General features: G+C 40.4%; 1 protein-coding gene across 3 annotated transcripts in view; it reads left to right on the top strand.

The window, feature by feature from the left end:
* Positions 1-8,817, top strand: part of BABAM2 (BRISC and BRCA1 A complex member 2) — a 170,342-nt gene extending 161,525 nt beyond the window's left edge. For all 3 annotated transcript variants that reach the window (XM_055816664.1, XM_055816666.1, XM_055816665.1), the window contains one exon: positions 6,264-8,817. In XM_055816664.1, coding sequence (XP_055672639.1) covers positions 6,264-6,327 — 64 coding nt within the window. In that variant the 3' untranslated portion in view covers positions 6,328-8,817. The remainder of the gene's footprint in view (positions 1-6,263) is intronic.
* Positions 8,818-16,330: the final 7,513 nt, after the last annotated feature.

Raw genomic sequence — 16,330 nt, forward strand, 5'->3', positions numbered from 1 at the left:
AAGGGATATAATTCAGGCCTCACCTCAGTCCCAGGGTAAATAATAGCATTTGCAGAATATTCAAACAAACTCACTGTTAACCTGCTGGACAATTCGGACAACAGAGGACTGCTGAGGAGGAGGGTGTCCTACCTACAGACCCTACTCCATAAGAGTTGGAAGGGTTACATAGAACTACTTGGAGATCCCCATGACTGCAAGAGTGCCTGCCCAAGTCAGATCTATTAGCTTGAAAAGGCTGAGGAAAAGAACCCCACGTCTTCCTGTAAGGCTTCCCGAGAGCAGAAGGGAAGGGGTGTATTCATCAAATGTACTAGCCTCTATGATTTTGATTACACTAAGGTTGCTCTATAATTAGAGCCTAATATTTTCAGAATTAAGCCATAGTCACATTAGATACCAAAACATTTTACAAGAATGCATTGAAATACTGGGTAGTATTCAAGAATAAAGCTTGCTCTCAAAGCCAATAGTAGGAAAAAAAATCCAAGTACAATAACCTGAGTCTGTCTTCAGATGAGAACGAACACAATACGTGTGCCTCATATGGTGAAAGACAGTAATGACAGCCCATGTGTCTTTGTGAAAAGATCAAGATCTTGGCTCAAGAGCATTTACTTGCCAGTAAATAATATGCAAAGACAGAATATGTTGTGCTAGTAGTAGACATGTTACTGTACAGCTAAGTCAGTACTTCATGTGGACCACCAGGATTACTGCATCCCCTTCCTTTTCCTCAAATTGTCTCTTGACGGAAAAGGCACTTGAAACTCCCACCTGTTGAGCTGAAAACACCTAAAACAGGTGAGTGCGAAGAGAGCTAGCGTGGAAGAATTTGAGATCAGCGGGCTGAAAGGCTTGGACTCTTGAACTGAGGAATTTAAGGGGAATCTATTTTGTGAATGACTTAGGAAGATGATTCATCATCGCATGATGAATGTCCTTGTCCCAGACAGAAAAAGCAGAAATCTCATTGGTACGGCATTTTGTGTGTTTTTCTCCTCAGAGGGTTTGAATCAATATGTTCTGCTCCAAATTTCCCACAGGAAGATTTTAAGAGAAATCGAAACATCTAGACAACTCTTCTAACTTTATTACACAATGCGTGGTAGCTAGAACACCATTGTGTAGCTGGCTATACCACCTGTCAAGCAAAAGCAATAGCAGAAAGCAAGTGCACTGCAGCATTAGAATGCTTGTACCATAAATATATGTGAAGTGTTGTTTGATGGGAGGTTATGGCCACATAATTTAAAATCTTTGCAGATTTTTCAGCTTAGGAATCTGAAGGCAAAAGGTATTATCAAATAGTCAATGCAGATTTTCTACCAACTACATTTTGAAAAGCCGGCACTGAGTTATTGGGGAAAAAAAACATTGCAATTAGAATGAAATTTCACAAAAGCATGTGAATTCTTAGTCAAGTATGGTTTAAGCACTGCAAACCCACAGCCTAGGATTTAGACATGTATGGGCTTCTGGAGACCTTTTGCCACAGTCAGTGTTTTATATCACTAGAAAATGTGTAAATGATGAGTGATACAATTCTGACTTCTTTTAGATACTTACTATTTACAATAGCAAGACTTTCTTTCCACTGGATAATAAGGTGAAGGGAAGATAAGTGCTTTGCTCTCAGCAGATGTCCTTGAGTGTAGCACCTGAAATTCAATGTACCTTATCAAGTGTATATAGTGGTTAACTACAGCAAAATGTGTTGATTTCCAGAGTGCTGAAGAAAAAATTCCATAGAAACCCTGTTAACTTCCTACCTTGAACTTGGAAAATGACCATTTGAGACAACAAAAACAAATAGACAAAAAACAATAGATTCTTACAGTAAGACACTCAACAAAGAGTTAGACGTGCCTGTATGAGTATGAAGATTGGCACCCACTCTAAGCTGAAAAGAAAGCAATTCTTTAAACACTGTTTAAGCAAAGATCTAAACCATTATGAGAGAGATGCAGAGCCATTGTGCTCAACACTCACGTACAGAGGATCTACAGACTTCGTACAAACCAGTTTCTCTTGTACTTGAAGGAGCATTTTGTGCAGTTCTTCTGAGCTTGGTGTAAGGTCAGTGTGGCACAGACCCACCAAGAACATGGTAGATTAAAGCAGAAGAAGGAACTCGGTGTTTCACAGAAAGGAGAAAAAGCTTTCATCAAAACCTGATTTCTGCCATATGACACAGCCTAGAGGTACCACAGGTCAGGTTAGCTTTCTGCATCTTCAGTGTCATTCAACAGGTACCCAAATCACTGAGTTTTTATAAATCACAGTTCTCCAGAGCTGAAAAATGTATCTAGTGGATATAAAATAATGATTTCAAAACACTTTGAAGATACTTGAAAGTATCATATGGCCAAGAGTCTGAAACAAAATTGAGATATTTTTATGTGAATTCTGTGGTATAGCACAGATCCAAGTTATTGAGGGTTTAAATTTGTGTGAATAGGTTTATGTGAATAGGGTATGAGAAATGAAATTAACTTTTTCCAAAGTTAATGCTTACATTCACCGTTTCTCTGTGCCTGTATGTACAGGATGCTGGATTATAAGTATTTCTATCAATTTAAAAGCTTTGTAAAAGAAATAGTGTTCCATGTGAAAGAGGCCCTTACCATCCAGGCTGTAGCTGAGTATTGTCCTTCAGACAATTCTATAATTCTTCTAAAGTTGTTTCATGTAATCAGTTGTGAATTATATGTCCATGCCATGGACCTATTTGTGTGGAAATATACACTTTGACCTCAATGCCATTTGGTTGATAGATGAAACATACTCAGCCAGTAATCGGTGCATGTTATTTTCTTCCTTACTGGTAATCTCTGCAGGGGAGAAAATATGTCAGGATTTCCATTTCACAGGAAATTCAAATATTTTAACATATGATTTTGTCCCGAAGTTCAGATGAAACAAAAAGTTCTGAAAAAAAATTTGCTTGGAATATGTGAAAAATAATGCAATTAACGTGACACTATAATGTATCTGCCAGCAGTAGCACAGTGCCTCCTGGAAGTAGAAATTTTTGTGATTTATCCCATAGTTTTTCATGGAGCATGTCCTTTGAAGAGACTACTTCTGGTGTTATGTTTGTACTTATGACTCCTGTGATGTACCAGGGCATTGTCTGTGTGACTAACTGCATCATCTCTGAGACAAGGAGGTTAATATCAAACTGAATGTTTAGGCTCAGTTCTACAAACCAGAACATCTCTTCTCAGATCAAGCCAAACTGAAGTACCTCATTCTTCTCCTCCTTTTCCTGATGAAAACTCAGTAGCATTTCCACAGAAATGCACGCAACCGGGTAGAAATGTACTTTTCCATTGCAGAAGTCATGTGATTTAAAAAAAAATAGTAATTCCAGCAAGCTCTAATAATGAGTAATGTCTTTGCTGCCTGTTCTACTCCTTCATACATACTCAAAATAAGTCTTATTACTTTTATACACTAACACTTGCCTTTCCCTCCCTGTAATGCAGGTTTTGTTAATATGGAAGCAGTTTAACCTCTTTTCTCCTACTTCCCCGTCTTTCCTCTTCAGTCTATTGAATGTGGTGTAGCTGATACAGTCCTATCAAGTATATTGTGCTTGTAGATCTCTTTGCAGGGTCTTGTTTGGTTTGGTTTGGGGGGGTGGGGGGTAATTTATTTTTTGTGTGTGTGATTACCATAATTATCCAAATGTTTTTTTTTTCCAAAATTTCTTTCATCTCAGATGCCTAGGCTGTGTGGGAGAGGGGCAGAAATAGAGGAACATATCCTGGGTAAACATGTGGTACTACATTTGCTTCAGTCTGGACAAGACCACAGATGATAAGGGCAAACTTAAGCATGTACTTTAAAGTATGGAAAGAAAAAAGTAGACATTTACAGATTATGAAGTACTAATGGCATTTTTGTAGTGTATGGAACATCGCCAAGAGGTTCATATGAACCACCAGTGAAATAACATCCTCTTTGAAACAGTACATCTGATCAGAACATAGGGAGGTGTTAGATTTAGTTTTGCAGCGAAGGCTACAAACTACTGCAGGAATCAGTGAAAAGAAAGGATGCAAGTATAGATAAAGATGGTGTGGGAGGGTGTATGTGGTATCAGAAGCTTTCATTCTGGAATTTACCTAGCATAGAAGTCATTGAAATGTAACACAGTAGGTATGGTTTTAATACAAAGCACAGAAATGCTATAAAGGAGGTGTTTCGGAAAAGAAAGGAAATGTGGGAAAACGCTTCTGCTTATATCCCGTTTAATGATTAAGAATTTTTAGTTTAGGAAGAGGAAAGTTTTAAGTAACAGTTATCAAGTCAGTAAGAAGAGCATGTGCATGGAAGAGAGTCTGCAGAGAAACTGTCAAAGGGGAAGGAAGAAGCTACTTAAAATAAGCAAGCAGAAGAAATGTAATTAAATGTTAGGACAGATAATGCAAGGAGAAATATAAGAATGATAGATCCTGGCATTAACAATGTGCAAGTGATATTCCTTGAGTTAGCAAAATGACGTAGAGCTGACCAGAACATACCGAGGCTACAATTTCGGAGGTATGCAATAAAAACACAAGTATACAAACGGCACTGGACTGTTACGATCAGATGACAGGCATACCTTCTCGGCTGGTTTATGTATGCCTATGTGCCAGGGTGAACAGTCACTTCTGTGGGCATGATTACGAGGGCTGCTTTCTGACTTTGATTCTATAAATCAAAGTCTGCTTTGTAAATACACAGCACAATCTGTGTATGCTATAAATGCGTGTGCTGGTTGTCCTTTTCCATTTCTGGGCTCAGCTCTTCAGTCCAGAAATGCTTTTGCTTTCCCGTGCTCTTTTAACCTTTGGACAGCATCTTGTGTGTGTTTACAGCTTCTGTACAAAAGCTGCCTGCAGCTGTCTGTTAATTAATTTGCCAGGTACAACTTCACAAAGAGAGGAGAGCATTCTCTTTTGTGATCTGGCAGCATTTCTAGATGTGAGGAGGTATGACTGGTGTTCAGGTGGTTGCCGAAGCTTCTACCCAAATTATGAAACACATATCATGATTGGGAGGATGATCAGCATATTTTTGCTTCGGGAGATATACCAGCAGAGAAATCAGTAACGTAATGAGCATAATTGCAGTTATTCTCACTTCAGATGTGTTTATTTTTTGGTAGGGAGAACAGGAGAAGGTTCTTCTTGCATAGGAATTTATGAAGTCCAGTGATGTGAACAGCAATGTTTTTTAAAAAAAAATAGTAGAGAAAGTGAAAGTTCGGTGTAGAAAGTAGTAAGCAGAAACCAAAGATAGAATGATGAAGCAGCTTCTAATATAACTTGCAGTAAAGGGTATCATTGGGAGACATAAAGTACGGTTAGTACACAGTTGAGTATTTCAGTGCAATAAACTCAAAGGTACAGTTCCAGCTCAATTTTGGATACTTAGGATCAACTCATTTTACAGATTTATGAGTCACTCGACTCTTCGTAAAGAAGATAGACTAAGATCCAAAATATACAAAGCACATCTTAATTTATAGAATAATATTCTTTCAAAGTCTAATAAAAGGAATTACAGTTCATCCAAAGTATTAGTATTTATTGACTATGTCTTACATAAACTACTGCCATCGACAGTGACTCTGTGTTGCATTAAGATTTCTGTAAGGAGACAGATAAAGAGCTTATCTCCTGCACATATTCTGACTTTGTCTCAAAATTTTCCTGCTCCAATGACTTGTTTGTCTTCAGATCTTTGATACCATATGTGAAGCTTTCTTCAACATGGAGGAAGAAAGCCCACTTTTTATCCCAGAAACATGGTACACTTCAACTGCATCAAAAAGTCCCAGTTATAAAATGCTGCAGGGAGTGGCGTAGCCACACTTGTGGCTCATCTAAGTGTTTCTCACTTCTACAGCCATTCAAAGGTTTATTTTCCAGTGCATGATACAGTTTATCTCTGGAGCTTTGCGTTGGATAAAATATGGACAGTCCATCAGGCTCTTCTGACACTGTCAAGTTACTGATGTTGACCACATTAAGAGATTAGTGGTGAGGACGCTGAAGAAAGTAGTACTGCTGGGTCGAGAAAGCTGAAGTGTGTGGGTCTGCTGCATACTAAAAACTTGTAAGAAGAACACTACCCATTTTTGAGATCTAATAACAGACTGAGCATGGTAACATTATGCTTCTCTGTTAAAACCCTAGGTACATACATGCACACACCATATTCTAAATTTACTCTTTCCTAACCGTGCATTTTCTGTTTTTCACTAGGGCATATTTCAAAACATTTGTCCCCCAGTTCCAGGAGGCAGCATTTGCTAACGGGAAGCTTTAGACAGCCTCTGGCACGAAGATGGTACTGGACAGGTTCTTCAGTCTGCGTGTGTCAGCCCACAAGAAGAATGCCTGGAAATGGTTGGACTGTCTTGATATAGGTGCTTTCTTGCCTCTGAAATTATTTTGGTAGCTTCAGGTATTGTCAGGTTTCTCAAACAAAGACCTCACTAGCATGCTTAAAACTCAATATTTGATATTCATCCTGTCCCTTTACCTCTGCCACCACCATTCCTTTATATTATCCACTGGAGTAAATTTAAAAGGGCGTGTTTTGATGTGATAACATTTTCTTGTGTCAACAGTGTCCTGTATGTTATGCCTTGTTTCCTTGTCTTCAGATGGTGTAAATTGGATTATTTTTTTTCCATGGAAATATGATGTAATTTATATATTAAGTTAACATTGCCAGCTTTTCCTAAGAAAATATAAAACTGCCGTGTGTACCAGGAATGCCTAATGGACTGTACAGTGCCATATTCTGCCTTGGAGGTTTGTGTCTCACTGTGGTTATTGCTCTCACAGGTATGGATATGAGTTGCACACTTCAATTCTCAGTGCCTTTCAGGTTGGTCTGATATTAATATGGCAGGGTGTTGGAGGGTTTTTTTTAATATTTCAGTTGAAAGCTTATCTTATATGAAATGCTATGCTTTTATGCTTTATTTTTATTTCCAGTTGTACAATTTTGGTGTTTTTATAATGAACTGCTGTTACCATTACGAAAAAGTTCTGCTTCTTTAGTACCAGTGTACAAGGAACTAGTTATATAAATCAGTATAACAAAATAAAGCTCTTTCATAGACCTGTAATTTTTCCAAGCAAGATAAATACTGCGAAGAAGTAAACTTTCAACAAAGGAGTGAATGATGTCTTGGAAAAATAACTGATGAAATAATGTAGGGCTATAGGTATTTAGTGTAATGCTTAAGTTCAACATGTCTTCTCAGAAATAATTTTTAAGTGTATCTAACTGGAAACATTACGTCCCTAATTCTGAAATGCCAAATGCAAAATCCCACCTATTCATCCTTTCTTTTATGCTTGTGTCAGGCACACCAGTTGGGGCTGACTGTCACAATGCCACTTCCCAAATTAAATTGTAAATAGACAGGGTACTTTCCAGTAAGGAATAAAATTAACAGTGTACGTTGCTTATAAATGGCATATGGAAAATATGCCCTACTTCTGCTAAATAAAAGGAACTAAATTAATAGTATGCAGATGATACAGTGGCACTGGAAAACATTTAATTTGAAATTACTCACTATAGCACCACTGTCTATTTACACACTGAAATCTCATCAAATTATTTGATAGGCAGTATTCTCCTACCCTTTCGAAAACTTGTTATTTGACCTTAAAAGTAGTGCTTTCCAGGCAAATGTCCACCTAGGAAATGCAGGTAAGTTTTGAGCAGTGAGGCTTAATAATTAAGAATTATGCAAATCATTTGCCTCTAGAAACTACAGGTATTTTCAGCTAGTTTGTAAGCAAAATTTTGGCTTCTGTATAATACTGAAGTTCTTGGCTGGAAATTAAGCTGCAAACAAAATCAGAAGCCTTACTGCAAATATACGAAGTAGGGGGCATATTCTGTTCTGTGACCCACCCCCTTTTGACTCTCACTGCATTATGCGAGGGCTGTAAACAGCTCCAAAAGTCTGAGCCTGAATTCCCTCTGTGGAGGCATTGTGTGAGGCTTTTGCCTGTAAACCAAGACTTGGAGGGTAATGGTTTTATGTGAATAGCAAAACTGTAACTGAACAACCTTAAATCGCTAAAAAACCACACATTGTGCAATACACCGGGATGGTCTCACATCTGCATTTCTTCAGGTAAAGTCAAAGCCACACACGCATATTCAAGAATAAGCGAACTCTTGTGAACGGGGTGGGAGAAGGATGATGGCTGATGAAAAGTATTTGCTCTCATAGTGTTCAAAATCTGATAGAAACAACCTCTAGCCATCTTCAGAAGGTAAAAGGCAAACCCTCAAGTTACATCAGTAGATTCCTGGGATCTTGCATTTTATAACCTTGTGTTTTACTCAGTGGTGTAGTGGTTGCCCCATGAACACTGTGTTTGCTTTATATACCTGACTGTCCAAGTGGCACCAACATATTTTTTTGTCTATTCAGAAGTTACCGTGATTCAAAGGCTAGCAATTGCAAAACATTTCAAAAAGCGGTCCACTTTTCAGAGTCAATATCCGTTTTCAACAAAAAATGCATCCTTCACCTCAGTTCTAGTAATTTTAGACTGACTGCTTTATTATTAAAATAAATTTTAATAAAATTAAAACAAAAAAAAATATTAAAGAGGTTTAGAAGCCATGTAAGAAAAGACACTGAGGATATAAAAAGCCTAAATCAACAATTCCTTTATGTTGAATTCAATAGTTTCACCAACTTTTCACTAGCTTATATGGAAATGAACCTATGATTTCAGTCTAATTTTGCATCATGCTACAACTGGTAGCATTTTTTTTTTTTTAAGAAAAAGCTAGAGAAGTTTAGAAACTAAACTGTTTGTGTTTGAGAGAAAGTCTGCAAGCCTATCGATTTTTAGATCAGAAGAAAAGGCATTTTTCTTACACTTAATGAACATTGTCTTTATTTCAAAACCACCCTGCACTCTTTGACCTGCAGAGTACTTTATGGAGCCCTTCGTGATAGTTCTCAGAAGGATATATTGGTGGTGTTAGCACTACAAATGGGGTATTGGAAGGAAAGACAAAAAATAAATGAAATCTCTCCAGAAGGATGATTACCATATAAATACTACATCGGAAAAAAAGAGTAAATTTCAATAATTTATATCAAATCAAGTGTTTGTTGAAGGCATTTAGCTTAGCCACAAAAGTTGTAGTCTAGTACACTGGAGTTATTTCTGTCATCTCCTGTTTTATGATACTATCTATTGTGGCCAGTTTAATGGCAAGAGACCTCCAGTGCTCTCTTTCCTACTAGGTGATATATGCGGTTGAAAGGAGCAGTCAGACCTAGGCTAGTTTCTTTGCTTTACGAGAACTACAAAACGCAGGAGAAAAATAGCAATGTTACAAACATATCGAAAAGCCTGAATTTTTCTCTGTTATAATTGTGATTGAAAGTATGCAGTATGTCTCTAGTTACTCAGCCCCATTAATGCGTGATTTTCCAAAGGTCCTTAAAGTGCAAACTTACAGTCAAGCCTTTACTTATCTGCATATGTAAACCACTGTGCTAGAAGTAATACCAAATCTTTTGGATTCAAAGTTAGACTTTTTGTGAACTTGCTGGAAAGACTGGACAAGCAGCTGGAAGAATAAATGAAAGTTAACTATATCATATGTAGTTTGGTCTTTATTGCTTTTGCTGTTGTGCTGGATATTGCTTTGTTGATCAGCATGTTTCATTTGCTGAGTCAGCAATGGTTTTGGTATCGTTGGTGTCTTTGAACATCCTCACATTTGTTTATAGAGTAGACTTGAGTCAGTTTTTGAGAGGCAGTCATTGCTAGAATTAGCACGGATCTTCTGTGCTTCGGCAGACCCTCACTAGCCACATTTCTCTGTGTTTCCTTTCTCTCATCCTGGCTGGTGCTTGCAGCAGTCGGGAGACAAGGTTTATCAATGAAATGCATTACCTTAAGTCTTAATTCAGATGGTTTGCACAGACACTTCTTACCTAGGAAAGAGGGGACTGTCTGAGCAGACTCCATCAAGCAGTGCCCCCCTAATACAAGGCTGGGGGTTTAGCAGAGGTCAAAAGCCTCTTTAAGTAGTGAGTGGGGAGTGCTGCTTAGACATCCTTCTGTGTCAGCGCCCTTAACTACCAGAAAAGCAAGCAGGTGACAGAAACCTGTAGTAGCATGTGAGGGTCACCCCTGCAGGTCTGGAATACATTTCTAATACCACATCTATGCCGCAGCAGTACATGGAGATGAGGAGGTAAGTCTTCTTGTCAGTGGAGAACGGGAGTTTCTCACCTTTCCAGACTTGTGAGAAAGGTGTGCTGCAAGGAGGTAACAAGCTTTGGACACAGCTTCTGACCATGACTGTTAATTACAGGGTGCTGACCCTGCCCTGTGAAGCAAATGAAGTCTGTCACCAAACTGACTGCTTAAATTACTTATGTCTCTGTAATTGTTGTATTGTAATGCTCATTAAACCTAAAGGTTACACTTACTTCTTAAATGTTACTGAAAATCCCTTAAGTCATCTCCTTTTCAGTTTTTATTTTCAGGTGTCTGTAATGTTCTGGGACAATTTTGATTCATCCTTACTAGTTACTGCTATTTTTAGCAAGCTTGAGGTTTATGTTTTAACAAGGCCACAAGGTGTGTGCCAGCATCTTACGGGACTGCATTAAATATAGAATTATTTGCCATAAAAATAATCAGTGGAAACTGTTTTTTATTTATTAATCTAAGTATTGTATTCTCCACAACAGAATAATTCCGAGGAAGGACTCTTGTTGCCTAGAACAGAGGATAATTGTGCTGATGGCATTGGGTACATTTTTTGCACCAAATCTTTGTTTAATTTGCGTCTTGGCCTCAGCAGGGGGAAAGTGTATTCTTCTTTTCTGAAGGAAGCCTGGACCTAAACAAACCATTGATCAGACTATATCTTTTCCTGTTTGAGCTTTGAAACAATAGGGTTTGTCCCTATGGGCAAAGCCAGTAAAAGTCTGAACAGTGTACATTAACAGTATAGAGCTCTTTGTATGGTTTTATTTACTGATTTCTGTAGATTCAGAAAATAATTTCAAACTATGTCCTGGGGGAAGGTAAACAACACAAATATTAGAAACATGCAAGTAATTTTAGCTAAGGAATAAAAGGCTAGCGGTCTAAATACTATTCTGCAAGAACTCAAGGGTTCTGCCATATATTTCTAAGCATGTGGCTTGAAAAGCCATGGTGTGCAGGGGATTTTAGTGCTGCTTTTCCTATTCTATTCCCTGTCTTACATTTAAAAGCTCAGTTCTTGGTTCCAAGGCATTGCACAAACACCATTTTGTTAAAATGGTAGTTACCAAGCAAAAAGGCGGGGGGGGGGGGGGGGGAACTGGGATCAGCTGCTGAAAATAGGTCTTAAATCATCAAGAAATCAACAAAGGAAGCAAGGTTTGGCGGCTGCCCTGCCACTTGCTGAGTCTACAATATGGGCCTTCAAACGTGTCCCCAGTGCAAATTAAAAAAAATACAGGAGGTTTTTCTTGCAGTGCTAAAGAATAAATACAGTTTTAAACAACAGGAAGTAAAGCAAGCATTTAATTGCAGGCATGAAAAGCAAAATACACACTAGAAGTCTAACGTTATTTGTGCCTACAGCTCCCTGCGTTTCTCCTGTCACCAGAGAGGGTGAAGAATTAATGCCTCGTGCTGCAGCTGCCCGTGGTGAAAATTGACCCTTGGGGTGCTCCGTGTTTTCATCAAACTCTATTTAAACCCTAATGATGCTTTTTCTATCCCTGAGGATGGCAATGCAGTACCAGGGAAAAGCAAATCTTACACTATTGGGGTTTTCTGTTCCGCTGCTGCTCCATTTTGAGCGCTTGATTTGGGTGGGGCGAGTGCTTTGTAAGCCATCAAGCCTGCCAGCAAACAGGGTACATTTTATTTCCTTGGTGTTTATTTGAAATGATTCAAGCTGATTATAATTTGACATCTTGTTTCCTTTATTCCACTGTCCCTTTCAGCAAAAGTTTTTTAATGCTTGATCAAAAATCAGAGCAGCTGTCAAGGTTATTTGTGTCTTTCAGAGGGGATGTAGCACTGGTGTGAGAGTAGCAGCTTGAGGTTGGAGCCATGTGTTTCTTCTCTGAACTGCACTGTCAGCAGCAGCCCAAGCATCGCACTCCCCTCCCAGCAAACCTCACTGGAACTCGGTCTGACAGGATGACAACAAAGAGTGACAAAAACTGACCTTTTTTTGCTTTTCCTCAGAGGAGCAGCGAAACAGCCTTTGCTGGCTCCGTTGACGTACGTAGCCTCCTCCACTACCCAGGTCCCCCTTGCTCCCTCTCCGTGAGATCCAGGCTGCAGGAGGTAATGGGCTTTGGTTGCTCACCAGCTGGGGCTAGGGTCATTTCTGTACCCAACAGAGGAGCTGTGCCAGAGGGGAATGCCACCCTGCTGTGGCTGAAGCGTGGCATTTCCTCTTAATGCCTTGATAGGAGAAGGCAGCTGCAAAATCCAGCTGCAACTCAAGTGCAGCCCTGCCAGCTAAGGGTGTTTTCTTGTGTGTTTTGGCCAACCGAGCCTGCTCTCTGTTCAGCTGCCTCCGTTCTACTGGAGAGCGGATGCTGCAGAAAAGTTTCTCCTTGCATTGCTAGCCCTAGAGGCATGTAAAAAGTTCTGGGGCCATCAGCAACCAGCTTCCCACCTGAACTTTTCTATCATCATTATGAAAAGGGGAAGCAAAATGCTCCGGTGAAAAAGATACTGCAGTGTGCTGCATTTCGCAGACTTTCTGCACTCATCTCCCTGTCCCTTGTATCTAGTAGGTGCTGTGTCTCAGCATCTCTCTTTGCCTCTGGACCACAGGGATGCTCTCAGGCAGCCCGCAGGTGAACCAGGAAAGAGGACAGCATCTTCTGGTTTTAGCAAGAAAGAGGTGAGTTTGGGTGAATGAGTCTGTGCTCTGACAATGGGGCTCATCTTCAGAGCACCCACAAGACTTGTAGCCAAGAAGAAGTAACAGCTTCTGTCTAATGGGGTCAGATAGCTAAATGGAGCAGTTTCCGCGCGGTGGTGGCTGGTATAATTATATGCTGGGCCATGGCGTGTCTGGTCCTAATAGCACCCGGGACTCCTGTGAGTGACTCAGCCACTGCTTGAGGCTAATTATGGGCAGGTTGCATGAAAAAAACCCTGCAACTTGGTCCTGCCTTTCTCTCTTCCAGTGGATGGGTGTTCAGCACCACCATGGACATAGATCACTCACGCAAAGCTGGGTGAAAGCCTGCTTGTAAGGAAAAGGCTTTTCAACCGTCGGAGGTGCCTGCTTCGAAGAGGGTGTGTTGTCTGTCAGGGCATTGCTCAGCTGAATCCCATTCCTTGTCTCTGCCATTGGCTGGTGCTGGGGTACTTTACAGAAGAGATTCAAAAATAATCTAATCGCTGGGTTCGCCATGCTTGTTATGGGTGACAGGAGTATTTCTTCTGCATTTGTAATGGCCCTTTTGTTGAATTTAGCGTTATTTTTATTACAGTGGTTTGGAAATGGATCATGGGATTATTTGGTCCTTTTTAAAACTGAACCATGTATTCAGCACTGTGATACACTCTGGCAAAAGGGTCCCCACATTAGCTATACTGTGTGAAGTGTTATTTATCTTTCCTGCTCCAGAGGTACCTTGGAGCAGGCTCAGGAAGCAGGTCATATGCTTGAAGTCAGCTTAGAGAAAAATCTCAGAAGGTGCTGGAGTTTACTAGCAGAACTTAACATACTATTTACATAGACCCCATCTTTGCAAAGAATAATTTCTACTGGTTTTAAAGCATATACAGGAAAGAAATGCCAACAGTATATACCTATGTCTAGCATTATATGTGCAGGATTAGGGGAGCTGCAAGAAGCTATTAAATTCTTGGGGAGTTTTCATGACTCCTTTCTTCAGGCTCTGTCAGATTATGTTTACGGGGAAGACTTACCAAAATTTTTCCTCCAAAAGTGACGCCATCAAAAGCACAAATCTCCAGGCACAGTCCAGCAATGGAAGAGGTGTCCCTGGAGGTTGGGGCATCTCCCTGGAGATTTATGAGTAGGCAATGCTGTGGTGGTCCTCATCTAGCAGCTGGTGGTAGTTCTGCTTCGAGTGAAAGACGGGACTAAATGATCTGCAGACATACCTCTCAGGAAACTTGGACGTGGTTTTATTACCTTTTTTAAAACCTGTGATATAGATCTGAGCACAATCAAGCACAACCTGATATTACCTACCTTTAAAGATTGTTGGGAGGCAATAGTTCACCATTTCTAACCATTTTCAGATCTTAGAAGTGTAAAGACTTAAATTCTGTACTTTTTCAGTCACTCGCTTGTGTTAGTAGAGACAGCTGCAGAAACATGGCTGATGTCTATACAACACAGTACTCTTAAGTAACTCCCTAAGTTATTTCTAAGCAGAGTAGCTCAGTATTTGTGGTGCTGTGCACTTGAAGCACTATAGACATATTGCATCATCCCTTCATTTTTATGAAAGGTACCTTGGTGTTGCCTTGAAGAAAAACCATGTTTGGATTTGAAAGTAAGGCTAGGCATCTGGAGCCGATGCTCCCCGTATACAAACAAGATGCTTCTTCAGGGAGGAGCTAGGCCTGGAAACTGGTCCAACGTGCATTGAATTCTAGTTGTTTGGGGTTGTTTATAGACTATTTAAAGAGCAGTTCACAAACAGGAAGGAGTTAAAACAGTGAAATGAGATGCTTTATGGGCCACCATATCAGGGCAGACTGGCATCTGTAGCAAGAAGCCCTGTGCGTGCCCGCCTGAGGGGCCTGTTTGCAGGGAAGCTAGCTTTTACATCTTGACATCTTGCTATAGAAAAATAAGAATTGTTTTGAGGTTTGTCTTTGCACCTAATCCTGCCACTCAAGATTAAATCTCACAGACAAAACAAGCTATTTGGGAGGCGGACCAAGAATGCCTTTACAGTGAAGAAAAATATAAACACTCAGCCAACTGTGATTAACTATTGAATGCAAAACACTCCCTGGGTTTTGTTAATTTGTAGACTGTAGAGAAAGCTCCCAAATGATGCCATGCTTTCAGTGTGAAAACACTTCAGCCTCTACAAACCACTGTTGCTGGGGGAAGGAAAAGATTTTGTGCAAGCTGGGTTTTGGGAGCCTTCCCCCTGCCCCCCAAATGTGGTGTTTATTTGGTTTTGCAAAGGCGATGTACCCAGTTTCCTCTCATTGTGCCTATTCCTGCCTCCAGCTGCTCACACCTGAGCTGGACTTTGGCTCCTTCCCCTCTCGCTCTGCCGGGCAGGATGGGTCGAGCGCACCTGGCTCAGCTGCAGCGCTGCCAGCCACACTGCTGTGCACGGGATCCCACTGCCCTCCAAATGCTGTCCAAATGACCACAGGGAGAAATTGTCATTAAAAACAAAACAAAAAAGACCCAAAAATTGCTTGTGAGCAATTGCTTGTTGGTTGCAGGCAGCTCTGGGTATTCCCAAGCTTTGAAGCAGCTGCTGGAATGACAGCGTTAAGGAGCCCGAGCCCATTGCAGTGTGCTTCATGTGTGTATTTACTGTATTCACAAGATGTCCAAGTTTACATCCAGTTTTAGAGTTCAAGGAAGGGAGAGAAAGTGGGTGCTGGCAGCCAGAGAGGGAAGGAGCAGAGGCTCGTTGCACTGTGCTGCTGTCAGTCTGGAACAACACTGCTGAGTGCAGTGAAATTACCCTGTCCGGGAAGGACTGACTGCAAAGTACATCTTGTAAATGTGGAGTAAATGTTTATATGGAGTTCTATTCTAGTTTTATAATCCAATTTAAACCAAGTGTGACGCTGCTTGAGCCGTGCACAGTCTGGGTGCTGCGTTCATGCTGTAAGGGCTAAAGGTGGAGGCAAGTACGTGGAATTGTGCAGGATTGCTTTTCAAGGTCGAGGAAATGCAGAAAGTAAACAGTGTTAATTGGGAAAGAAAAGCAGGATTATTAAGACTCCCTCGGCTCCAGTTTTCTAAATTACAGGAGTCAACGCATTTGTATTTTGTCATTAACTTATTAGTGCATCTTTAGATGCAGCACCGGACAGGCCTGTTGAGAATTTTAACATGGAAAGCTGCACTTTCATCCCTCCGCTGTGCACATACATCATTGAGCCCTCTAAGGGAAGGGCCATACAGCACGGCTGCTTCCTCCTGTTTCAACATTAGTTATCAAACAAGTGAAAATTAAAGCACAGGCTCTGCAATCGTGTCTCCTGGTGGAACAGCATCATGCATTTCAAGGCTCTGCAATCGTGTCTCCTGGTGGAACAGCATCATGCATTTCATG

The sequence above is a fragment of the Falco peregrinus genome, chromosome 11 (assembly GCF_023634155.1).
Source record: "Falco peregrinus isolate bFalPer1 chromosome 11, bFalPer1.pri, whole genome shotgun sequence".
Classification (NCBI taxonomy): Eukaryota; Metazoa; Chordata; class Aves; order Falconiformes; family Falconidae; genus Falco; species Falco peregrinus.